A 26,980-nucleotide genomic window follows, 5' to 3' on the forward strand; every position below is an offset into this window, starting at 1 on the left:
CTCATATCCATACATTGCTGAGAATACTATACCTTTAAAAATACCCATTTTCACCCTCCCCCAGATAACAGCCTCTCTTTTTACACATTTTTCAGTGCTCAAAGAAAGTTGGCTTCTTCACCTATTGAATGAATATCTTCCACTTCCATGGTACCAATCACTGCTATGTCCACTCCGCTACCTCCAAATTTTCTCCATTCAAACTTATACCCCTACAACCCTATCCCTCTGCCTTGTTAAACCTATTAACTTTGCTTTTACTTACTCTTACTCTCAACTTCCTTTGCACACTCTCCTCAACTCAGATACCAACGGCTATAGTTTCTCATTTGAATCTGCCACCAGTACTGCATCATCAGCAAACAACTGATTCATCTCCCAGGCCCCTCCTTATCCCCAACAAACTGCATAATCACCCCTTTTTCCCAATATCCTTGCATTTATCTCCTCTCATCATCTAATCTATAAGCAAATCAAACAGTCATAATAGAATCATACATCATACAGACCAGCCTTCAACTGGAACCTCTCACTCTCTTCTCTACTTACTTGCAAACATGCCTTACACTCAATAAAAACTCCTCTGCTTCTATTAGCTTTCCTCCCACACCATATCTTTGTAAGACCTTCCACAAGGCATCCCTATCAACCCTTTCATATGCTTTCTCTAGATCCATAAACACGACACATGAATCCTTCTGTTTCTCTTAAATATTTTTCACACATTCTTTAAGACAAAGTCACAATCCACACATCCTTTACCATATCTGAAACTGCATTGTTCCTCCTCAGTTGATGTTCTGTATATACCCTCACCATCATAATCACAACTCCCCCATACATCTTACTGTATACTCAACTAATACCTCTGTAGTTCAAGCACTCACCTTTGTTCCCCATGCCTTTATACAATGGGTCATCCCATGCTATGGGGTTGTAAAACCCCTAGACTTCACTAGGCATTCATTCTGCCAATCCTCAGGCACCTCACCATGATTCATACATGCAGTGAAAGTCCTAAGCAACCAATCAACAACATAGTCACCCCCTACATATATTTAGTGGTTTGGTGAGGACAGAAGAGGTGGTGGAAGTCTTACATAAGATGAAATGAGACAAGGCAGCTAGAGGATGGTAATGCAACTGAATTTCTTAACAAAAGGGGTGACTGTGCTGTTGATTGTCTAGTTAGGATTTTAATGTAAGGTTCATGGTGAGGTGCCTGAGGAAAGGTAGAATGTATGCAGAGTGCCTTTGTATGAAGGCAAGAGGGACAAAGGTGAGAGTTCAAACTAGAGTAGTATGTTTTTTGATGTTCCTATAAGTTGTATGGGAGAATGGTGAGTGCAAGAGTGAAGGCTATGTAGAGAGCATATGACTGGGGAAGAATAATGAGGTTTTAGTTGTAGGAGATGTGTAGATCATATGTTTGCTTTAAAGAATGTGTGTAAGAATACATACAGAAAGGTTTGTATGTGACATTTATGGATTTCAAAAAAGTATATGAGAGGGTTGATAAGAGTGCCTTGTGGAAGGTCATAAGACCATGTGGTGAAAGAGGAAAGCTAGTAGACATAATGAGAAGTTTTTATCAAGACTGTAAAACAAGTGTGTGAACAGCTAGAGAAGAGAGCAAGTACTTCCAGGTGGACATGGGTCTGCGGTTGGGGTATATGATGTCATCATGGCAGCTTAATCTGTTTAAGGATGGGATACTCAGGGAAGTTAGTGCAAGGTTCCTAGAGAGGAAGGCAAGTATGCAGTATATAGGGAGTGAAGGGGGCCTGGGAAGTTAGCCAGTTTTTGCTGATGACACAGTTCTGGAAGCAGATTTGAGTGAGAAACTGCAGAAGTTAGAGCCTGAGTTTGGGAGTGTGTGAAAGGAAGATATTTAGAGTAAATGTATATAAAAGCAACCTTATTAAGTGTAGCAGTGGAGAGGGCTAAGTCACTGGGTTGAGTCTGAATAGAGAAAATCTGGAGGAAGTGGAGGGTTTTAAATACCTGGGAGAAGCCATGGCAGCAAATGGAACAATGGAAGCAAAAGCGAGTCATAGAGTGGGCAAGGGGGAAAAGGTTCTGGGGTACAAGATATATAATTCTACTTCTGAATTCCCTGCATGTCGCAAGTTGACTAAGAGAGTTGAAAGCAGGGGGCTGGAATCTTCCCCTTCTTATACTTTAACTGAGAATATGTGAGAGTGAAAGAAAGTGAGCTCCAGACTGATGCGGATAAAAATGAAAATGGGTTGTGAGAGATATGTGATTATTAGTGCTTATACACCTGGCCATGAGAATGAGGATAATGACATTTAAGTGTTTTGGAAGCAGCTGAGAGAGTGTCACCAATTTTGATGCTAGAGATTGGGTATTAGTGATGGATGATTTAAAATGCACAAGAGTGAGTAATATGGCAATTAAAGGTATAATTGGGGGACACATGGTATTCAGTAAGGTGAATAATTATGGTGATCAGTTTGTATAACTGTGCTGAAAAAGGTCTTGAGACTGAAATACCCGGTTTAAAAATGGACATACATAAGCATACATGGATGAGAATGAAAGGTGGTAAGAGGGCTTTACTGGATTACACACTAATTGACAGGCATGCAAAACAGGGACTCTTGAATGTTAATAAATTGATGGGGGATGCTGGTGGGATGTTCATTAACTGGTGGATGCAAGCGAGAAGATTTGAGGAGTTTTTTAAAATAGAAAACAAAATTAGTGAGAAGAGGTGGTGAAAAAGAATGATTTTGGAAAAGAGCCATGTGAGAAGAAATACTAGGAAAGACTGGGTGTAGAATGACAAATGGTGAGAGTAAATGAAGCAAGGTATGTGGGCGACTAATGGGATATATTTAGGGGAGTAGTGCTGGCATGTGCATAAGAAGTGTGTAGCATGAGGAAGGTGAGAGGTGGACAGGTGAGAATGGGTAGTGAGTGGTGGGTTGACAAAGTAAAGTTACTTGTGAAAAAGAAGAGAGGTGCATGGGCAGTATTTAAGGGAAGGAGTGCAAATGATTGGAAAATGTACATGAGAAAGCAGGAGGTCAAGAGGAAGGTGCAGGGGTTAGAAAAGAAAGCAAGTGAGAAATGGAGTGTACAACTGTCAGCAAACTTCTGGGAGAATAGGAGGATGTTTTGGAAGGACGTTAAAAGTCAAGAGGTTAAGAGGAAGGTGCAGGGGTTAGAAAAGAGAGCAAATGAGAAATGGAGGGTGCAATTGTCAGTAAACTTCTGGAAGAATAGGAGGATGTTTTAGAAGGATGTTAAAAGTGAAAGAAAAACAAGACAACAAATGGGAGCATCAATGAAAGGGGCAAACAGGGAAATGCTGTCAGGTAGTGATGAGATGAAGAGATGAAATGAATATTCTGAAGGACTGTTGAATATGTCTGATGACAGGGTGGCAGATGTTGGGTGTCTTGAGTTGAGGAGGTGTGTGAAGCAAGAGAGCCATGGAAAGTGGTTTGGTGAGGAAGGAAGAGGTGAAAGCCCTGTGTATGATGAAATATGGCAAGACAGATGGAATGGATGGTACTGCAATTAAATTTCAAAAGAAAGGGGGTGACTGTGTTGTTGATTGTTTAGTTAGGATTTTCAGTGTACGTATAGCTCAGGATGAGGTGCGAGGATTGGTGGAACGCATGTGTAGTGGTACTGTAAACAGGCAAGGAAGACAAAGGTGAGTATTCAAACTACAGGGGAGTAAGCTTGTTGATTGTAACTGATATCCTGTATGGGAGAGTGGTGACTGAGAGGGAAATATATGTACACAAGATCAGATTGGGGAGGAGTGTAGAGGATGTAGAGGAGTTTGTTTTGAAGAATGTGTGTGAGAAATATTTAAAGCAACAGAAGGATTTGCATGCATCATTTGTGGATCTAGAGAGAGTATATGATAGGGATGACATAGATGCCACTTGGAAGCAGACAGGTGCTTTTATCATGAGTGTATGCTGTGCATCCGAGGTGAGAGAGAGGAAAGTGAACAGTTACAGGTGAAGGTTGGTCTGCATTGGGGGTGTGTTATGTAATCTTGGCTCTTTGATTTGTTTATTGATGGGTGGTGATGGAGGTGAACACAAAGGTCTTGGAGAGAAGGGTAAGTATAAAGGTAATAAAGGGTTCAGGGTCTGGGAAATGAGTCAGATGGTGTTTGCTGATGACACAGCACTGGTAGCAGATTCAAAGGAGAAACGGCAGAAGTTTGTGACTCAATTTGGAGGAGGGAATAAAAGGAGGTATTTGAGGGTAAATGTGAATAATGTAAGGTTATTAGGTTTAGAAAGGCAGGGGGATGTGCTAGCTGGAGTGTGAGTTTGAATGAGAAAATTTGGAAGAAGTGAAGTGTATCAGTTATTCAGGAGTGGACATGATAGCACATGGAACCACAGAAGCATGAGTCATACAATGCACGAGAGGGTAAAAGTTTGGAGAAAACTGAGGAATCTGTAGAAAAAGAAGTCATTAGCTAAGAGGCAAAAACAGGTATTTATAGTGGTCCCAACGATGTTGTATGGATGCAAAATGTGGGCTGTAGATAAGGATGTGTGGAGGAGGGTGGATGTGTTGAAAATGAAATGTTTGAGGACAATATGTGGTGTGAGGTGGTTTGACTGAATAAGTAATGAAAGGGGAAGAGAGAGAAAGGTGTGGTAATAAGAAGGGTTTGGTTGAGAGAGTAATAGAGGGGGTGCTGAAATAGTGTGGACATATGAAGAGAATGAGTGAGGAGAGATGATAAAAAGGATAATGTGTTAGCACTCAGGATGGAGTAAATGGGAACGATGCAGTACACAGGGGTTGTCATGCTTTGAATGGACTGAAACAGCCCAAGTGTAGCAGCCAAGGGAAACCATGGAAAGGTCTGACAAGCCTGGCTGTGGATAAGAGGCTGAGGTTTTGCAGCAATGCACATGAAAGCTGGAGAAAGGATGTAAGGAAATGCAACCTTTCTTTGTCCATTCTTCGTGCTATCTCACCAATGTGGGAAAAGGCAGACAAGTATGAAAGTAACAAACAGATATATATCAAGTTCATTATAAGATACCATTATGTTCTGGTGGGTTATCTACCTGTATTATGAAATACTCTCAAATCTATTTTTGTACTCTACTTTCTACTTCAAAACTATATTTCATACCTTTGGAGTTGCATGAAAATTTTGGGGGGTGGATGAGATCATGAAGCAGCTCCATAATTAAACAGATGTTAATTATCTACCCTTACAGTACACGCCTCTGCTGTAAATAACTGACTTTCATGGCATATCTGTCAGAATGTGGCATATAAATCAAGTTCAGTGTATGTTTGTCTCAATAATTCTTAAGTAATCAACATGAAAAATTACATTCTCTACCTACATTGGAAAATAAATTCAAACAATCTTTTAAACTTTGTAGATCTCATTTACTATTCAGACTAAACTTTAGCACAAAGAAATGAAAATATAACTACACAAAACTCAAAAAGAAAATGAAAAATTACTTTAATCATAAGCGTGTATATTATATATAAGCGCCAGACCCACCCTAAGTGCTCTATGCAATAGCAATCAATGCATCTAATGAGCTATGCTGTTTACATTAATAGTCACGGAACTGCATTTCCAAACATCATATGCACTCTACCTGTCCATCTGTAATGTGGGTATTCCATCTTGTTTTATTTCTGTCCACCACTGACATCACAGAATGCCATGAACACCTATCATTTATTGTAGATGTATTCTAACCTCTGACATGTATAATGCTCCCTGTGCTTTTAACGTTGGTATGGCATCAGAGGTGCTGATGCATATAATGCTGCTAAGGCAGAAAGAGTAAAATGAAATCGATTCCCCAGTAAGCAGCAATATGCTATAAAGATAACTATCTTAATATTCCTGTAATACATATACTGCAATACCCTAAGTTAACCCTGTGAAACTGCTTCCATAATAATCTCATCCATTCAACAAACAAATGTATCTAGTTATGTCTAAATCATCCATCTGCATGCCTTAACCACGTCTCACTATCTAGTATGGTGGCCCTGCAGTATCCCTTACATTTTTTTTCTTTTTTTCTTGCTGTCTCCCGCGTTTGCGAGGTAGCGCAAGGAAACAGACGAAAGAAATGGCCCAACCCACCCCCATACACATGTATATACATACGTCCACACACGCAAATATACATACCTACACAGCTTTCCATGGTTTACCCCAGACGCTTCACATGCCCTGATTCAATCCACTGACAGCACGTCAACCCCGGTATACCACATCGATCCAATTCACTCTATTCCTTGCCCTCCTTTCACCCTCCTGCATGTTCAGGCCCCGATCACACAAAATCTTTTTCACTCCATCTTTCCACCTCCAATTTGGTCTCCCACTTCTCGTTCCCTCCACCTCCGACTCATATATCCTCTTGGTCAATCTTTCCTCACTCATTCTCACCATGTGCCCAAACCATTTCAAAACACCCTCTTCTGCTCTCTCAACCACACTCTTTTTATTTCCACACATCTCTCTTATCCTTACGTTACTTACTCGATCAAACCACCTCACACCACACATTGTCCTCAAACATCTCATTTCCAGCACATCCATCCTCCTGCGCACAACTCTATCCATAGCCCACGCCTCGCAACCATACAACATTGTTGGAACCACTATTCCTTCAAACATACCCATTTTTGCTTTCCGAGATAATGTTCTTGACTTCCACACATTCTTCAAGGCTCCCAGGATTTTCGCCCCCTCCCCCACCCCATGATCCACTTCCGCTTCCATGGTTCCATCCGCTTCCAGATCTACTCCCAGATATCTAAAACACTTTACTTCCTCCAGTTTTTCTCCATTCAAACTTACCTCCCAATTGACTTGACCCTCAACCCTACTGTACCTAATCACCTTGCTCTTATTCACATTTACTCTTAACTTTCTTCTTTCACACACTTTACCAAACTCAGTCACCAGCTTCTGCAGTTTCTCACATGAATCAGCCACCAGCGCTGTATCATCAGCGAACAACAACTGACTCACTTCCCAAGCTCTCTCATCCACAACAGACTTCATACTTGCCCCTCTTTCCAAAACTCTTGCATTCACCTCCCTAACAACCCCATCCATAAACAAATTAAACAACCATGGAGACATCACACACCCCTGCCGCAAACCTACATTCACTGAGAACCAATCACTTTCCTCTCTTCCTACACGTACACATGCCTTACATCCTCGATAAAAACTTTTCACTGCTTCTAACAACTTGCCTCCCACACCATATATTCTTAATACCTTCCACAGAGCAACTCTATCAACTCTATCATATGCCTTCTCCAGATCCATAAATGCTACATACAAATCCATTTGCTTTTCTAAGTATTTCTCACATACATTCTTCAAAGCAAACACCTGATCCACACATCCTCTACCACTTCTGAAACCACACTGCTCTTCCCCAATCTGATGCTCTGTACATGCCTTCACCCTCTCAATCAATACCCTCCCATATAATTTACCAGGAATACTCAACAAACTTATACCTCTGTAATTTGAGCACTCACTCTTATCCCCTTTGCCTTTGTACAATGGCACTATGCATGCATTCTGCCAATCCTCAGGCACCTCACCATGAGTGATACATACATTAAATAACCTTACCAACCAGTCAGTAATACAGTCACCCCCTTTTTTAATAAATTCCACTGCAATACCATCCAAACCTGCTGCCTTGCCGGCTTTCATCTTTCGCAAAGCTTTTACTACCTCTTCTCTGTTTACCAAATCATTTTCCCTAACCCTCTCACTTTGCACACCACCTCGACCAAAACACCCTATATCTGCCACTCTATCATCAAACACATTCAACAAACCTTCAAAATACTCACTCTATCTCCTTCTCACATCACCACTACTTGTTATCACCTCCCAATTTGCGCCCTTCACTGAAGTTCCCATTTGCTCCCTTGTCTTACGCACTTTATTTACCACCTTCCAGAACATCTTTTTATTCTCCCTAAAAATTAATGATACTCTCTCACCCCAACTCTCATATGCCCTTTTTTCACCTTATCCTTAACAATTCCAAGAACTCTTCACTTAACTTACTCTCATTCTTTCTGCTCCTAATTCTTTGTTTATCTTCCCTACATACAACCTTTCTTTATGACAACCACTTCAGTAAAAAATCATGCAGAGTTCTAATCAGTCCTTTCCCTTTTCTGTAACTGTCATTTATACAAATATTCTCATTTATCAGTTTACCCACCTGACATTCCAGTGCTGAGTAATCAGTGTCTTCATCCTGTACTCCTCTCAGTAATGCAGCAAATTCATGTTTCACTCCTATGCATCAAGGAATGCTGAGAGAAATCCCCCAATTAAATCCTACATGTGCATCCTTTAAACATAGTCTGGATCTCACATGCAAGCTTTGAGACTAGCTTATAGTAAAATCATGCTAAGTTTCAAATTAAAGAGACTATTCATAAAAGCAGAATGGATGGCAGACCATGGTTCTAACTTTGCACTTAAGGAAACTATATCTAAGGATGATTCTCAAACAAGGCAGGTGCATCTCAACAATATCAATTAATTAATAGCAATAATAATGATGAACATGCAGGAGGGTAAAGGGCATGCAAGGGATAAAGTGGACTGGAATGATGTGGTATACATGAGTTGACATGGTGTCAATGGACTGAACCAGGGTATGTGAGTTGTCCAAGGTAGACCATGGAAAGGTCTATGGTGCCTGGTTGAAAATATGGAGCTGTGATTTTGGTGCAGCACAAGAGAGAATAGAACGAATGTGAGCGGATGCAACCTTTCTAATTGGGAAACGTTGAACAAGTATGAAAAAAACAATGATACTAATAGACCCTTTCCATCCAAACCAATTCACAACTAACCATGAAACCATCACATAAAAAAAACTACCCCTTCTTCACACTTCAGCAACCTGTATTCACAAAAATTCCCATCCCCAGCAAATATAACACTGACATGACATGATGAAAATGACCCAAGCACTAAACAGTCTCCCACCTAACACATTGCTACACACCACCACACTAGATATGCATCCATCTGAGACCACATTCCCCAGATATTCACAAGTTATACTTTCTTGTCAGCAATCTGGACACTGTCCACCTATACAACATAACAAACACCAATTCAATGTGTCACAAGACCCCTCATTCCCATGATGCAACTTCCATGCTGAAGACTTACTCCTAGATAGTCCTAAATCTATTCCACATATACACAAAATATCACTATACTCCTTGACCTATGGTCCTACCTACCAGATGTGGCTGGCTTTCTGAGCAATGCGGGAGCTCCATCCAAGGGGCTTCTTAGGGAGAAGGTAAGGTAAAAGGTAAACAATAATAAGAGTTCATCTAAACCAAGAACTATATTCTGATTTATGTAACAAAAATATCACACTCCAATCATGACTTTTTAGAAAGAGAAATGAGAAAACCATAAATTACAAAAAACAAAGGTAAGCAGAATAATAGCTAGTGAAGTGATGTTATCACCTATACATTTAGGTGATATACATAAACTGTTGTTAGAAGCAGTGAAAAGTTTTTATCGAGGATGTAAGGCATGTGTATGTGTAGGAAGAGAGGAAAGTGATTGGTTCTCAGTGAATGTAGGTTTGCGGCAGGGGTGTGTGATGTCTCCATGGTTGTTTAATTTGTTTATGGATGGGGTTGTTAGGGAGGTGAATGCAAGAGTTTTGGAAAGAGGGGCAAGTATGAAGTCTGTTGGGGATGAGAGAGCTTGGGAAGTGAGTCAGTTGTTGTTCGCTGATGATACAGCGCTGGTGGCTGATTCATGTGAGAAACTGCAGAAGCTGGTGACTGAGTTTGGTAAAGTGTGTGAAAGAAGAAAGTTAAGAGTAAATGTGAATAAGAGCAAGGTTATTAGGTACAGTAGGGTTGAGGGTCAAGTCAATTGGGAGGTGAGTTTGAATGGAGAAAAACTGGAGGAAGTGAAGTGTTTTAGATATCTGGGAGTAGATCTGGAAGCGGATGGAACCATGGAAGCGGAAGTGGATCATAGGGTGGGGGAGGGGGCGAAAATTCTGGGAGCCTTGAAGAATGTGTGGAAGTCGAGAACATTGTCTCAGAAAGCAAAAATGGGTATGTTTGAAGGAATAGTGGTTCCAACAATGTTGTATGGTTGCGAGGCGTGGGCTATGGATAGAGTTGTGCGCAGGAGGATGGATGTGCTGGAAATGAGATGTTTGAGGACAATGTGTGGTGTGAGGTGGTTTGATCGAGTAAGTAACGTAAGGGTAAGAGAGATGTGTGGAAATAAAAAGAGCGTGGTTGAGAGAGCAGAAGAGGGTGTTTTGAAATGGTTTGGGCACATGGAGAGAATGAGTGAGGAAAGAGTGAGTGACCAAGAGGATATATGTGTCGGAGGTGGAGGGAGCGAGGAGAAGAGGGAGACCAAATTGGAGGTGGAAAGATGGAGTGAAAAAGATTTTGTGTGATCGGGGCCTGAACATACAGGAGGGTGAAAGGAGGGCAAGGAATAGAGTGAATTGGAGCGATGTGGTATACTGGGGTTGACGTGCTGTCAGTGGATTGAATCAGGGCATGTGAAGCGCCTGGGGTAAACCATGGAAAGCTGTGTAGGTATGTATATTTGCGTGTGTGGACGTATGTATATACATGTGTATGGGGGTGGGTTGGGCCATTTCTTTCGTCTGTTTCCTTGCGCTACCTTGCAAACGCGGCAGACAGCGACAAAAAAAAAAAAAAAAAAAAAAAAAAAAAAACATAAACTGTGAATATACATTCTTGGTCACAGAGAACTCTGTAAAAAGGAAATCAGTACTCACACTTTGTATGGTAGTTTGGGATCAGATGTTAGGGTGATCTTGAAAGTCACTTTAGATCTGAAAAAGAGGAGAGGATTACCTCCAACTCAAGATCACCTCTTGTGATCACTATTCCATCAAACACTACTTGGTATGAACTTAGCTCAAAGAACAATTACATATGACTATGGGCAAGATTTCTCTGTAATGAGCCAAACCTGACATAAAATTTCACCAGGAAAAGGGGAACCTTTCAAGTAGCAATAAAATATGAGTCCAACTCTACCTCATAGGCAAGAAATGTAAGACTTGAAAACTGGAAAACCTTTTCTTCCAAAGGTGGTGTCCCACAAGCACAAGGTATGTTATCAAGGAAGAAATGGGTCACAATCTTATAATTTTCATGATTTCTGGTGAGTAGGTTTTACAACCATTACTTTCTTCACTTACCACTTAGTCTAAGGACTGAAGCTACCCCAGATATCTAAAGAACCATCAATACATCAATTTTCAATAAATGTAAAAAATTATGTTAGTTGTTTATTGTACACATATATACATACATACATGACCATATGCATACATATACATATCAACATACAAACATATACATACACATACACAGCCATATACATATATACATATGTACATATTCATACTCGCATGCCTTCATCCATTCCTGGTGCCATCCTGCCCTACAGGAAACTGCATCGCCACCCCTTGCGTCTGCAAGGTACCCTCTTTTGCTCTCTCAACCACAGCTTTGATGCACGAGATTGAGTTATAGTGATGGGTGATTTGAATGTAAAAGGTGAGTAATGTGGCAGTTGAGGGTATAATTGGTGTACATGGGGTGTTCAGAGTTGTAAATGGAAATGGTGAAGAGCTTGTAGATTTGTGTTCTGAAAAAGGACTGGTGACTGGTAATACCTGGTTTAAAAAGAGAGATATACATAAGTATATGTATGTAAGTAGGAGAGATGGCCAGTGAGTGTTACTGGATTATGTGTTAACTGAACTGATAAGCACATGAAAGAGAGAAATTTGGATGTTAACGTGCTGAGAGGGGCAACTGGAGGGATGTCCGATCATAATCCTGTGGAGATAAAGGTGAAGATTTGTAGAGATTTTCAGAAAAGAAGAGAGAATATTGGGGTGAAGAGAGCAGTGAGAGTAAGTGAGCTCGGAAAGGAGACTTGTATGAGGAAGTACCAGGAGAGATTGAGTGCAGAATGGAAAAAGGTGAGAGCAAATGACATAAGGGGAAGGGAGGAGGAATGGGATGTATTTAGGGAAGCAGTGATGGCTTGTGCAAAAGATGCTTGTGGCATGAGAAGCATGGGAGGTGGGCAGATTACAAAGGGTATTGAGTGGTGGGATGAAGAAGTAAGGCACACAAGCTGCGCGTACCTCAGGATACACAAGCTGCACATACCTCAGGATACACAAGCTGCACGTACCTCAGGATACACAAGCTGCACATACCTCAGGATACACAAGCTGCATGTACCTCAGGATACACAAGCTACATGTACCTCAGGATATACAAGCTGCACATACCTCAGGATAAAAAAACTGCATGTACCTCAGGATACACAAGCTGCACATACCTCAGGATACACAAGCTGCATGTACCTCAGGATACACAAGCTACATGTACCTTAGGATACACAAGCTGCACATACCTCAGGATACACAAGTTGCATGTACCTCAGGATACACAAGCTGCATGTACCTCAGGATACACAAGCTGCACGTACCTCAGGATACACAAGCTGCATGTACCTCAGGATACACAAGCTGCACGTACCTCAGGTCACACGAGCTGCACGTACCTCAGGACATACAAGCTGCACATACCTCAGGATCCACAAGCTGCACGTATCTCAGGATACACAAGCTGCATGTATCTCAGGATACACAAGCTGCACGTACCTCAGGATACACAAGCTGCACGTACCTCAGGATACACAAGCTGCACGTACCTCAGGATACACAAGCTGCACGTACCTCAGGTCACACAAGCTGCACGTACCTCAGGATACACAAGCTGCAAGTACCTCAGGATACACAAGCTGCACGTACCTCAGGATACACAAGCTGCACGTACCTCAGGATACACAAGCTGCACGTACTTCAGGTCACACAAGCTGCATGTACCTCAGGTCACACAAGCTGCATGTACCTCAGGATACACAAGCTGCACTTACCTCAGGATACACAAGCTGCACGTACCTCAGGATACACAAGCTGCACGTACCTCAGGATACACAAGCTGCACGTACCTCAGGTCACACAAGCTGCATGTACCTCAGGTCACACAAGCTGCATGTACCTCAGGATACACAAGCTGCACTTACCTCAGGATACACAAGCTGCACGTACCTCAGGATACACAAGCTGCACGTACCTCAGGTCACACAAGCTGCATGTACCTCAGGTCACACAAGCTGCACGTACCTCAGGATACACAAGCTGCACGTACCTCAGGATACACAAGCTGCACGTACCTCAGGCCACACAAGCTGCACGTACCTCAGGATACACAAGCTGCACGTACCTCAGGCCACACAAGCTGCACGTACCTCAGGATACACAAGCTGCACGTACCTCAGGATACACAAGCTGCACGTACCTCAGGCCACATAAGCTGCACGTACCTCAGGATACATAAGCTGCACGTACCTCAGGATACACAAGCTGCACGTACCTCATGATACACAAGCTGCACGTACCTTAGGATACACAAGCTGCATGTACCTCAGGATACACAAGCTGCACGTACCTCAGGATACACAAGCTGCACGTACCTCAGGATACACAAGCTGCATGTACCTCAGGTCACACAAGCTGCATGTACCTCAGGATACACAAGCTGCACTTACCTCAGGATACACAAGCTGCACGTACCTCATGATACACAAGCTGCACGTACCTCAGGTCACACAAGCTGCACGTACCTCAGGATACACAAGCTGCACGTACCTCAGGATACACAAGCTGCACGTACCTCAGGTCACACAAGCTGCACGTACCTCAGGTCACACAAGCTGCACGTACCTCAGGATACACAAGCTGCACGTACCTCAGGATACACAAGCTGCACGTACCTCAGGTCACATAAGCTGCACGTACCTCAGGTCACACAAACTGCACGTACCTCAGGATACACAAGCTGCACGTACCTCAGGATACACAAGCTGCACGTACCTCAGGATACACAAGCTGCACGTACCTCAGGATACACAAGCTGCACGTACCTCAGGATACACAAGCTGCACGTACCTCAAGATACACAAGCTGCACGTGCCTCAAGATACACAGAACTGTACATTAAAATAACGATACGTTGGTTCAGTGTGGCAGTGGCTGTGCTAATGATTTACTGCAAGAGCAGAAATGGTGTTCACTCACGTCATGTTGTGTAGAAGGTAAACAGCTGTTGTTTACTTCCAGATCAGATGGCCAGTAATGTTCCCGTCCGCCGCCAGGTGTCTCTACACACAAGCCCGCCGGGCTAAACTCTTACCTTAGTTGAGAAAATATCAAACTTATTGTTGCCAGGGAAAGAGAGGTATTGATATAAGTTTGAGGAGTTTACAACTGTATTTTCTGAATATATGTTACACCATAAACGTGCAATTTTGTAAGACTAAACTTAATGTGACTGCGTTCATTGATACAATGAAGATTTTGAACCCTATTGTCAACTCTTAAATTGATTCATAATTGCTTAGGCACGGTAGTTTCCTTCAAGGTGCAGATGGACATAAACAGATAAGAGAATATCCTTATAAGTGTAGAATATGCACTATGTACTTGGAAGCAAAACCTGATTATTCATATTACCTTATGACTCAAAAGACTAAATTCACATGACAATATGCAAAGAAAAGCCTTCATGCTTCTGTGCTGGGTATACGTATACATTGATGTGATGTGTATAATGTATACATTGATGTCATGTGTATAATGTATACATTGATGTTATGTGTATAATGTATACATTGATGTGATGTGTATAATGTATATATTGACGTGATGTGTATAATGTTCAGAAAGGTCGTGTGAAGATGAGAGGAGGACCATGGTGTGGGTCAGTCTGCTGCAGTGCACCATCAACATTCTTCCCATGACACCACCAGCAGCCACCTGCTCTCTCCCTCGTCCACACACCTAACCTAACCTAACCTAACCTAATACGACAATATGACTAACTAACATCTTGGCCGCACCATCTGGCACAATACCAGGTGGCCACAACACATGGCCCAACACTAGACAGCCACTGTCACACCGGCCAATATAAGGTTGAAACATTACAAGTTCTGAACATACGACATCCTAAGTATGACCCAATGTGGGTCACACACTGCCTACACCATGATGCACAGGGGCTGCAGGCTTCACGGCACAGGAGGGAAGGGAAGGGAGAAAGGAAGAGGAATTACAGGAGAAGGAAGGGGAGAGTAGTGAGGTAAGGCAGGGTTAAGGTTCACCCTACCACCATGTTTCTGGTATCTTACCATACCATAGTGACGACGCTCATCTGGTATTGTCTTCAATCAAGTGTGGAATTAGTTCTCCTGGTATGACAAGCGGCCCTGCAGGGCTGATCATATGATCAGTGCAGCAAGCGGCCCTGCAGGATCAGTGCAGCAAGCGGCCCTGCAGGGCTGATCATATGATCAGTGCAGCAAGCGGCCCTGCAGGGATGATCATATGATCAGTGCAGCAAGCGGCCCTGCAGGGATGATCATATGATCAGTGCAGCAAGCGGCCCTGCAGGGATGATCATATGATCAGTGCAGCAAGCGGCCCTGCAGGGATGATCATATGATCGGTGCAGCAAGCGGCCCTGCAGGGATGATCATATGATCAGTGCAGCAAGCGGCCCTGCAGGGATGATCATATGATCAGTGCAGCAAGCGGCCCTGCAGGGCTGATCATATGATCAGTGCAGCAAGCGGCCCTGCAGGGATGATCATATGATCAGTGCAGCAAGCGGCCCTGCAGGGATGATCATATGATCGGTGCAGCAAGCGGCCCTGCAGGGATGATCATATGATCAGTGCAGCAAGCGGCCCTGCAGGGATGATCATATGATCAGTGCAGCAAGCGGCCCTGCAGGGATGATCATATGATCAGTGCAGCAAGCGGCCCTGCAGGGCTGATCATATGATCAGTGCAGCAAGCGGCCCTGCAGGGCTGATCATATGATCAGTGCAGCAAGCGGCCCTGCAGGGATGATCATATGATCAGTGCAGCAAGCGGCCCTGCAGGGATGATCATATGATCGGTGCAGCAAGCGGCCCTGCAGGGATGATCATATGATCAGTGCAGCAAGCGGCCCTGCAAGGCTGATCATATGATCAGTGCAGCAAGCGGCCCTGCAGGGCTGATCATATGATCAGTGCAGCAAGCGGCCCTGCAGGGATGATCATATGATCAGTGCAGCAAGCGGCCCTGCAGGGATGATCATATGATCGGTGCAGCAAGCGGCCCTGCAGGATGATCATATGATCAGTGCAGCAAGTGGCCCTGCAGGGATGATCATATGATCGGTGCAGCAAGCGGCCCTGCAGGATCAGTGCAGCAAGCGTCCCTGCAGGATGATCATATGATCGGTGCAGCAAGCGGCCCTGCAGGATGATCATATGATCAGTGCAGCAAGCGGCCCTGCAGGATGATCATATGATCAGTGCAGCAAGCGGCCCTGCAGGGATGATCATATGATCAGTGCAGCAAGCGGCCCTGCAGGATGATCATATGATCAGTGCAGCAAGCGGCCCTGCAGGATGATCATATGATCAGTGCAGCAAGCGGCCCTGCAGGGATGATCATATGATCAGTGCAGCAAGCGGCCCTGCAGGGCTGATCATATGATCGGTGCAGCAAGCGGCCCTGCAGGGATGATCATATGATCAGTGCAGCAAGTGGCCCTGCAGGATGATCATATGATCGGTGCAGCAAGCGGCCCTGCAGGATCAGTGCAGCAAGCGTCCCTGCAGGATGATCATATGATCGGTGCAGCAAGCGGCCCTGCAGGATGATCATATGATCAGTGCAGCAAGCGGCCCTGCAGGATGATCATATGATCGGTGCAGCAAGCGGCCCTGCAGGGATGATCATATGATCGGTGCAGCAAGCGGCCCTGCAAGATGATCATATGATCGGTGCAGCAAGCGGCCCTGCAGGGATGATCATATGATCAGTGCAGCAAGCGGCCCTGCAGGGATGATCATATGATCAGTGCAGCAAGCGGCCCTGCGGGGATGATCATATGTCAGTGCAGCAAGCGGCCTGCAGGATGATCATATGATCAGTGCAGCAAGCGGCCCTGCAGGGATGATCATATGATCAGTGCAGCAAGCGGCCCTGCAGGGATGATCATATGATCAGTGCAGCAAGCGGCCCTGCAGGGATGATCATATGATCAGTGCAGCAAGCGGCCCTGCAGGGATGATCATATGATCAGTGCAGCAAGCGGCCCTGCAGGGATGATCATATGATCAGTGCAGCAAGCGGCCCTGCAGGGATGATCATATGATCAGTGCAGCAAGCGGCCCTGCAGGGATGATCATATGATCAGTGCAGCAAGCGGCCCTGCAGGATGATCATATGATCAGTGCAGCAAGCGGCCCTGCAGGGATGATCATATGATCAGTGCAGCAAGCGGCCCTGCAGGATGATCATATGATCAGGGCAGCAAGCGGCCCTGCAGGGATGATCATATGATCATGCAGCAAGCGGCCCTGCAGGGATGATCATATGATCAGTGCAGCAAGCGGCCCTGCAGGGATGATCATATGATCAGTGCAGCAAGCGGGCCCTGCAGGGATGATCATATGATCAGTTGCAGCAAGCGGCCTGCAGGGCTGATCATATGATCAGTGCAGCAAGCGGCCCTGCAGGGATGATCATATGATCAGTGCAGCAAGCGGCCCTGCAGGGATGATCATATGATCAGTGCAGCAAGCGGCCCTGCAGGGATGATCATATGATCAGTGCAGCAAGCGGCCCTGCAGGGATGATCATATGATCAGTGCAGCAAGCGGCCCTGCAGGGATGATCATATGATCAGTGCAGCAAGCGGCCCTGCAGGGATGATCATATGATCAGTGCAGCAAGCGGCCCCTGCAGGGATGATCATATGATCAGTGCAGCAAGCGGCCCTGCAGGGATGATCATATGATCAGTGCAGCAAGCGGCCCTGCCTGCAGGGATGATCATATGATCAGTGCAGCAAGCGGCCCTGCAGGGGATGATCATATGATCAGTGCAGCAAGCGGCCCTGCAGGGATGATCATATGATCGGTGCAGCAAGCGGCCCTGCAGGGATGATCATATGATCAGTGCAGCAAGCGGCCCTGCAGGGATGATCATATGATCAGTGCAGCAAGCGGCCCTGCAGGGATGATCATATGATCAGTGCAGCAAGCGGCCCTGCAGGGATGATCATATGATCAGTGCAGCAAGCGGCCCTGCAGGGATGATCATATGATCGGTGCAGCAAGCGGCCCTGCAGGATCAGTGCAGCAAGCGGCCCTGCAGGGATGATCATATGATCAGTGCAGCAAGCGGCCCTGCAGGGCTGATCATATGATCAGTGCAGCAAGCGGCCCTGCAGGGATGATCATATGATCAGTGCAGCAAGCGGCCCTGCAGGGATGATCATATGATCAGTGCAGCAAGCGGCCCTGCAGGGATGATCATATGATCAGTGCAGCAAGCGGCCCTGCAGGGATGATCATATGATCAGTGCAGCAAGCGGCCCTGCAGGGATGATCATATGATCAGTGCAGCAAGCGGCCCTGCAGGGATGATTATATGATTAGGTGTGGAGAGACATTATGCCGTATCACACACACTAAAGTCAGGTGTGGAGAGACATTAATCGCTAATAAAGGGGCACCAATACATCTTACTCCATTGGAAATGGCTAACAAGCCAGCACAGTAGTGGTCTGTACCATCACAGACCAGAGAACTGCCCCAATATGCTCAGGACCCCCTGCACCAGGCTCATTATGCTCAGGACCCCCTGCACCAGGGTTATTATGCTCAGGACCCCCTGCACCAGGCCTCAGTATGCTCAGGACCCCCTGCACTAGGCTCATTATGCTCAGGACCCCCTGCACCAGGCTTATTATGCTCAGGACTTCCTGCAGCAGGGCTCATCGTGCTCAGGACGTTCTGCACCAGGCCTCAGTATGATCAGGACCCCCTGCACCAGGCTCATTATGCTCAGGACCCCCTGCACCAGGCCTCAGTATGCTCAGGACCTCCGTGCAACTCAGGCCTCAGTAGCTCAGACCCCTGCACCAGGCCTCAGTATGATCAGGACCCCCTGCACCAGGCTCATTATGCTCAGGACCCCCTGCACCAGGCTTATTATGCTCAGGACTTCCTGCAGCAGGGCTCATCGTGCTCAGGACGTTCTGCACCAGGCCTCAGTATGATCAGGACCCCCTGCACCAGGCTCATTATCGCCTCAGGGACCCCCTGCACCAGGGCCTCAGTATGCTCAGGACCTTCTGCATCAGGCCTCAGTATGGTCAGGACCACCTGCATCAGGCCTCAGTATGCTCAGGACCCCCTGCATCAGGCCTCAGTATGCTCAGGACCCCCTGCATCAGGCCTCAGTATGCTCAGGACCCCCTGCATCAGGCCTCAGTATGCTCAGGACCCCCTGCACCAGGGCCCAGTATGCTCAGGACCTCCTGCACCAAGCCTCAGTATGCTCAGGACCCTCTGCATCAGGCCTCAGTATGCTCAGGACCCCCTGCATCAGGCCTCAGTATGCTCAGGACCCCCTGCATCAAGCCTCAGTATGCTCAGGACCCTCTGCATGAGGCCTCAGTATGCTCAGGACCTTCTGCATCAGGCCTCAGTATGCTCAGGACCCCCTGCACCAGGCCTTAGTATGCTCAGGACCTCCTACATCAGGTCTCCGTATGCTCAGGACCCTCTGCACCTGGACCCAGTATGCTCAGGACCTCCTGCACCAAGCCTCAGTATGCTCAGGACCTCCTGCACCAGGCCTCAGTATGCTCAGGACCCTCTGCATCAGGCCTCAGTATGCTCAGGACCCCCTGAACCAGGCCTCAGTATGCTCAGGACCTCCTGCATCAGGTCTCAGTATGCTCAGGACCCCCTGCACCAGGGCCCAGTATGCTCAGGACCCCCTGCATCAGGCCTCAGTATGCTCAGGACCCCCTGCATCAGGCCTCAGTATGCTCAGGACCCCTTGCATCAGGCCTCAGTATGCTCAGGACCCCTGCACCAGGACCCAGTATGCTCAGGACCTCCTGCACCAAGCCTCAGTATGCTCAGGACCCTGTGCATCAGGCCTCAGTATGCTCAGGACCCCCTGCATCAAGACGCAGTATGCTCAGGACCCTCTGCATCAGGCCTCAGTATGCTCAGGACCCCCTGCATCAGGGCCCAGTATGCTCAGGACCTCCTGCACCAGGCCTCAGTATGCTCAGGACCCCCTGCATCAGGCCTCAGTATGCTCAGGACCCCCTGAATCAAGCCTCAGTATGCTCAGGACCCCATGCATCAGGCCTCAGTATGCTCAGGACCCCCTGCATCAGGCCTCAGTATGCTCAGGACCCCCTGCACCAGGACCCAGTATGCTCAGGACCTCCTGCACCAAGCCTCAGTATGCTCAGGACCCTGTGCATCAGGCCTCAGTATGCTCAGGACCCCCTGCATCAAGACGCAGTATGCTCAGGACCCTGTGCATCAGGCCTCAGTATGCTCAGGACCCCCTGCATCAGGGCCCAGTATGCTCAGGACCTCCTGCACCAGGCCTCAGTATGCTCAGGACCCCCTGCATCAGGCCTCAGTATGCTCAGGACCCCCTGCATCAAGCCTCAGTATGCTCAGGACCCTCTGCATGAGGCCTCAGTATGCTCAGGACCTTCTGCATCAGGCCTCAGTATGCTCAGGACCCCCTGCACCAGGGCTCAGTATGCTCAGGACCCCCTGCATCAAGCCTCAGTATGCTCAGGGCCCTCTGCATGAGGCCTCAGTATGCTCAGGACCCTCTGCATGAGGCCTCAGTATGCTCAGGACCCCCTGCATCAAGCCTCAGTATGCTCAGGACCCCCTGCACCAAGCATCAGTATGCTCAGGACCCCCTGCACCAGGGCCCAGTATGGTCAGGACCTCCTGCAACAAGCCTCAGTATGCTCAGGACCCCCTGCACCAGGCCTCAGTATGCTCAGGACCCCACTGTACCAGGCCTCAGTGTGCTCAGGACCCCTTGCATCAGGCCTCAGTATGCTCAGGACCCCCTACATCAAGCCTTAGTATGCTCAGGACCCTCTGCATCAGGCCTCAGTATGGTCAGCACCCCCTGCATCAGGCCTCAGTATGCTCAGGACCCCCTGCATCAGGCCTCAGTATGCTCAGGACCACCTGCATCAGGCCTCAGTATGCTCAGGACCCCCTGCATCAGGGCCCAGTTTGCTCAGGACCCCCTGCATCAGGCCTCAGTATGCTCAGGACCCCCTGCACCAGGCCTCCGTATGCTCAGGACCCCCTGCATCAGGCCTCAGTATGCTCAGGACCCTCTGCATCAGGCCTCAGTATGCTCAGGACCCCCTGCATCAGGCCTCAGTATGCTCAGGACCCCCTGCACCAGGGCTCAGTGTGCTCAGGACTCCCTGCAACAAGCCTCAGTATGCTCAGAACCCTCTGCATCAGGCTCAGTATGCTTAGGACCCCTGCAACCAGGCCTCAGTATGCTCAGGACCCCTGCACCAGGCCTCAGTATGCTCAGGACCCCCTGCATCAAGTTCAGAATGCTCAGGACCCCTGCAACAGGCCTCAGTATGCTCAGGACCCCCTGTATCAGGCCTCAGTATGCTTAGGACCCCCTGCATCAAGCCTCAGTATGCTCAGGACCCCCTGCATCAAGCCTCAGTATGCTCAAGACCCCCTGCATCAGGCCTCAGTATGCTTAGGACCCCCTGCATCAAGCATCAGTATGCTCAGGACCTCCTGCATCAGGCCTCAGTATGCTCAGGACCCCTTGCATCAAGCCTCAGTATGCTCAGGACCCCCTGCACCAGGCCTCAGTTTGCTCAGGACGCCCTGCACCAGGCCTCAGTATGCTCAGGACCCCCTGCACCAGGGCCCAGTATGCTCAGGACCCTCTGCATCAGGCCTCAGTGTGCTCAGGACTTTCTGCATCAGGCCTCAGTATGGTCAGGACCACCTGCATCAGGCCTCAGTATGCTCAGGACCCCTGCATCAGGCCTCAGTAAGCTCAGCACCCCCTCATCAGGCCTCAGTATGCTCAGGACCCCCTGCATCAGGACTCAGTATGCTCAGGACCCCTGCATTAGGCTCAGTATGCTCAGGACCCCCTGCACCAGGGCCCAGTATGCTCAGGACCTCTTGCACCAAGCTCAGTATGCTCAGACCTCTGCATCAGGCCTCAGTATGCTCAGGACCCCCTGCACCAGGCCTCAGTATGCTCAGGACCTCCTGCATCAGGTCTCCGTATGCTCAGGACCCTCTGCACAGGGCCCAGTATGCTCAGGACCTCCTGCACCAAGCCTCAGTATGCTCAGGACCCTGTCAATCAAGCCTCAGTATGCTCAGACCCTCTGCATCAGGCCTCAGTATGCTCAGGACCCCCTGCACCAGGCCTCAGTATGCTCAGGACCCCCTGCATCAAGCCTCAGTATGCTCAGGACCCTCTGCATCAGGCCTCAGTATGCTCAGGACCCCCTGCATCAAGCCTCAGTATGCTCAGGACCCTCTGCATCAGGCCTCAGTATGCTCAGGACCCCCTGCATCAGGCCTCAGTATGCTCAGGACCCCCTGCACCAGGGCTCAGTATGCTCAGGACCCCCTGCATCAAGCCTCAGTATGCTCAATACCCTCTGCATCAGGCCTCAGTATGCTTAGGACCCCCTGCATGAGGCCTCAGTATGCTCAGGACCCCCTGCATCAAGCCTCAGTATGCTCAGGACCCCCTGCATCAAGCCTCAGTATACTCAGGACCCCCTGCATCAAGCCTCAGTATACTCAGGACCCCATGCATCAAGCCTCAGTATGCTCAGGACCCCCTGCATCAAGCCTCAGTATACTCAGGACCCCCTGCATCAAGCCTCAGTATGCTCAGGACCCCCTGCATCAAGCCTCAGTATGCTCAGGACCCCCTGCATCAAGCCTCATTATGCTCAGGACCCCCTGCATCAAGCCTCAGTATGCTCAGGCCCCCTTGCATCAAGCCTCAGTATGCTCAGGACCCCCTACATCAGGCCTCAGGTAACAGGCATATATTATGGAAACTGATCGTAGCGATCAGGCTGAGGTGGACAACATTGATGACGATCTACGTCGACATTTACCTCAGTAAGGTAAGCCACTGGTGGCACCTGAGGATGATGATGTCATCATCAGTAAGGTAAGCCACTGGTGGCACCTGAGGATGATGATGTCATCAATAATGTCCCTTCCATATGACATGTCTTTAATACAACCATACGTAACTCTGGTCAGTTACGATCCATTTCTCTCACGTCTTGTTTCAGTAAAGTGATAAAACGTATTATCATCAACAAGCTTATGTTTATGGCCTGGCCTCGCCTGGTTATCTCTTGGGTTTCGTGGCAGGTCAAGCTACTACACCTGACTGTGGTATCAAGTATTTTGCTTCCCTGCGAGACAACACATGTACTTACTAAACACACCTCAAATCTCCCTTGGAAACTGTGAGGTGGAACATTCTCCTTCTTGATGAACTTGAAGAACTCACCGCCAGGGGTCAGCATATGCTCAGTTGGATATGTAATATGTATACATATAGTAATGGTCAAATTAAGTAATGAAAACAATGAAAACTGTATAACAAATACGATGCTCTATAACACTGATGTTGACTTGCTCAACATTACACACGTCACCTTCCCACCTACGTCCACGTACTGTACCCACTGTACATTCTACAATGGGGCCCACCTCTCACCCACCTACGTCCACGTACTGTACCCACTGTACATCCTACACTGGGGCCCACCTCTCACCCATCTATGTCCACGTACTGTACCCACTGTACATCCTACACTGGGGCCCACCTCTCACCCATCTATGTCCACGTACTGTACCCACTGTACACCCTACACTGGAGCCCACCTCTCACCCATCTATGTCCACGTACTGTACCCACTGTACATCCTACACTGGGGCCCACCTCTCACCCATCTATGTCCACGTACTGTACCCACTGTACACCCTACACTGGAGCCCACCTCTCACCCATCTATGTCCACGTACTGTACCCACTGTACATCCTACACTGGGGCCCACCTACCTCAAGCCATGTAACCACCACCTGTACAGTCATTAAAGTTTCATTTTTGTATCAGGAAAATAAAAAAAATTCCAGACCAATAAGGTGGGCAATCGTGTGAGGAGGGCAGGTTTTGTGTGGGTTGCTGGGCATCATAAATGATTTCTGAGATGATTGTATTTGTGATGTGTCTGTCAGCAGGCAATACAGTGCTACACCTGCTCTACCCAGTGTTATCCAAGGCAATTGACACCCCGGGGTCAGACTCCTGAGGCTCAACACCCCGGGGTCAGACTCCTGAGGCTCAACACCCCGGGGTCAGACTCCTGAGGCTCAACACCTCGGGGTCAGACTCCTGAGCCTCAACACCCCGGGGTCAGACTCCTGAGCCTCAACACCCCGAGGTATGAGTGAAGGGGTTCAACACCCAGGGGCCAGAGTGCTGCAGTCCAACACCCTGGGGTCAGAGTGCTGGAGTCCAACACCCTGGGGTCAGAGTGCTGGTGTTCAACACCCCGGGGTCAGAGTGCTGGTGTTCAACAACCCGGGGTCAGAGTGCTGGTGTTCAACACCCCGGGGTCAGAGTGCTGGTGTTCAACACCCTGGGGTCAGAGTGCTGGAGTCCAACACCCTGGGGTCAGAGTGCTGGAGTCCAACACCCTGGGGTCAGAGTGCTGGTGTTCAACACCCCGGGGTCAGAGTGCTAGTGTTCAACACCCCGGGGTCAGGTGCTGGTGTTCAACACCCCGGGGTCAGAGTGCTAAGGTGTCTTGATAAAGGATAATAAAAGTCCAATCCTCATGACAATATTTACATATATTTACATATATGTTATCATATCAACAACATCAGTAACGAGATGTACAAATACATGTTTATACAATAACCTCAGCCTGATACCTATGGCTGTATCTATGGTGCTTCAAAGTAGTGTAGTATGTAGGTATGGTGCTTCATGGCAGTGTAGTGTAGGTATGGTGCTTCATGGTAGTGTAGTGTAGATGTGGTGCTTCATGGTATTGTAGTGTAGGTATGGTGCTTCATGGTAGTGTAGTGTAGATGTGGTGCTTCATGGTAGTGTAGTGTAGGTATGGTGCTTCATGGTGGCGTAGATGTAGGTATGGTGCTTCATGGTAGTGTAGTGTAGGTATGGTGCTTCATGGTAGCGTAGTGTAGGTATGGTGCTTCATGGTAGTGTAAGTATGGTGCTTCATAGTAGTGTAGTATGTAGGTATGGTGCTTCATAGTAGTGTAGTATGTAGGTATGGTGCTTCATGGTAGTGTTGTGTAGGCATGGTGCTTCATGGTAGTGTAGATATGGTGCTTCATGGTAGTGCACTGTAAGTATGGTACTTCATGGTAGTGTAGTATGTAGGTATGATGGTTCATGGTATTGTAGTGTAGGTATGGTGCTTTATGGTAGTGTAGTGTATGGTGCTTCATGGTAGTGCAGAGCAGGTATGGTGCTTCATGGTAGTGTAGTATGTAGGTATGGTGCTTCATGGTAGTGTAGTGTGTAGGTATGGTGCTTCATGGTAGTGTAGTGTAGGTATGGTGCTTCATGGTAGTGTAGTGTGTAGATATGGTGCTTCATGGTAGTGTAGCGTGTAGGTATGGTGCTTCATGTTAGTGTTGCGTGTAGGTATGGTGCTTCTTGACAGTGTAGTGTGTAGTATGGTGCTTCATGATAGTGTAGTGTGTAGATATGGTGTTTCATGGCAGTATAGTGTGTAGGTATTGTGCTTCATGATTGTGTAGTGTGTAGGTATGGTGCTTCATGGTAGTGTAGTGTGCAGGTATGATGCTTCATGATAGTGTGTGTATAGTGCTTTATAGTAGTGATGTGTATGGTACTTCATGATAGTGTAGTGTGTAGGTATGGTGCTTAACGGTCGTATGTAGGTATGGTGCTGCATGATAGCGTAGTGTGTAGGTATGGTGCTTCATGACAATGTAGTGTGTAGGTATGGTGCTGCTTGATAGTGTAGCGTGTAGGTGTGGTGCTTCATGGTAATGTAGTGTGGAGGTATTGCGTTTCATGATAGTGTAGTGTGGAGGTATGGTTCTTCATGATAGTGTAGTGTGTAGACATGGTGCTTCATGGTAGTGCAGTGTGTAGCTAATGTGCTTCATGGTAGTGTATGTATGGTGCTTCATGATAGTGTAGTGTAGGCATGGTGCTTCATGATAGTGTAGTATGAAGTTATGGTGCTTCATGATAGTGTAGTGTAGGTATGGTGCTTCATGATAGTGTGAAGGTATGGTGCTTCATGATAGTGTGAAGGTATGGTGCTTCGTGATTGTGTAGCGTGCAGTATGGTGCTTCATGATAGTGTAGTGTAGATATGGTGCTTCATGGAAGTGCAGTGTAGGAATGGTACTTCATGGTAGTGTAGTGTGTATGTATGGTGCTTCATGATAGTGAAGTGTGCAGATATGGTGCTTCATGGAAGTGGTGTGCATGTATGGTGCTTCATGGTAGTGTAGTGTGCAGGTATGGTGCTTCATGATAGTGTAGTGTGTATGGTGCTTCATGGTAGTGCAGTGTGATGGTGCTTCATGATAGTGTATTGTGCAGGTTTAGTGCTTCATGGTAGTTTAGTGTGCAGGTATGGTGCTTCGTGATTGTGCAGTGTGCAGGCATGGTGTGAAGCTTCATGATAGTGTAGTGTGTCGGTATGGTTCTTTATTGAAGTGTAGTGTGTAGGAATGGTGCTTCATGGTAGTGTAGTGTGTAAGTATGGTGCTTCATGAGTGTAGTGTGCAGGTATGGTACTTCATGGTAGTGTAGTGTGCATGTATGATGCTTCATGGTAGTGTAGTTTGCAGGT

General features: G+C 47.1%; 1 protein-coding gene across 1 annotated transcript in view; it reads right to left on the reverse strand.

Annotated features, from left to right (window-relative positions):
- Ufm1 (Ubiquitin-fold modifier 1) overlaps positions 1 to 14,351 on the reverse strand; it is a 49,632-nt gene extending 35,281 nt beyond the window's left edge. Inside the window, exons 1-2 of the mRNA XM_071691049.1 lie at positions 14,250 to 14,351; positions 10,857 to 10,913 (exon numbers count right to left, since the gene is read on the reverse strand). Of these exons, the coding sequence (XP_071547150.1) occupies positions 10,857 to 10,913; positions 14,250 to 14,254 (62 nt within the window). The 5' untranslated portion in view covers positions 14,255 to 14,351. The remainder of the gene's footprint in view (positions 1 to 10,856; positions 10,914 to 14,249) is intronic.
- Positions 14,352 to 26,980: the final 12,629 nt, after the last annotated feature.

This window comes from Panulirus ornatus, chromosome 50, assembly GCF_036320965.1.
Source record: "Panulirus ornatus isolate Po-2019 chromosome 50, ASM3632096v1, whole genome shotgun sequence".
Lineage (NCBI taxonomy): Eukaryota > Metazoa > Arthropoda > Malacostraca > Decapoda > Palinuridae > Panulirus > Panulirus ornatus.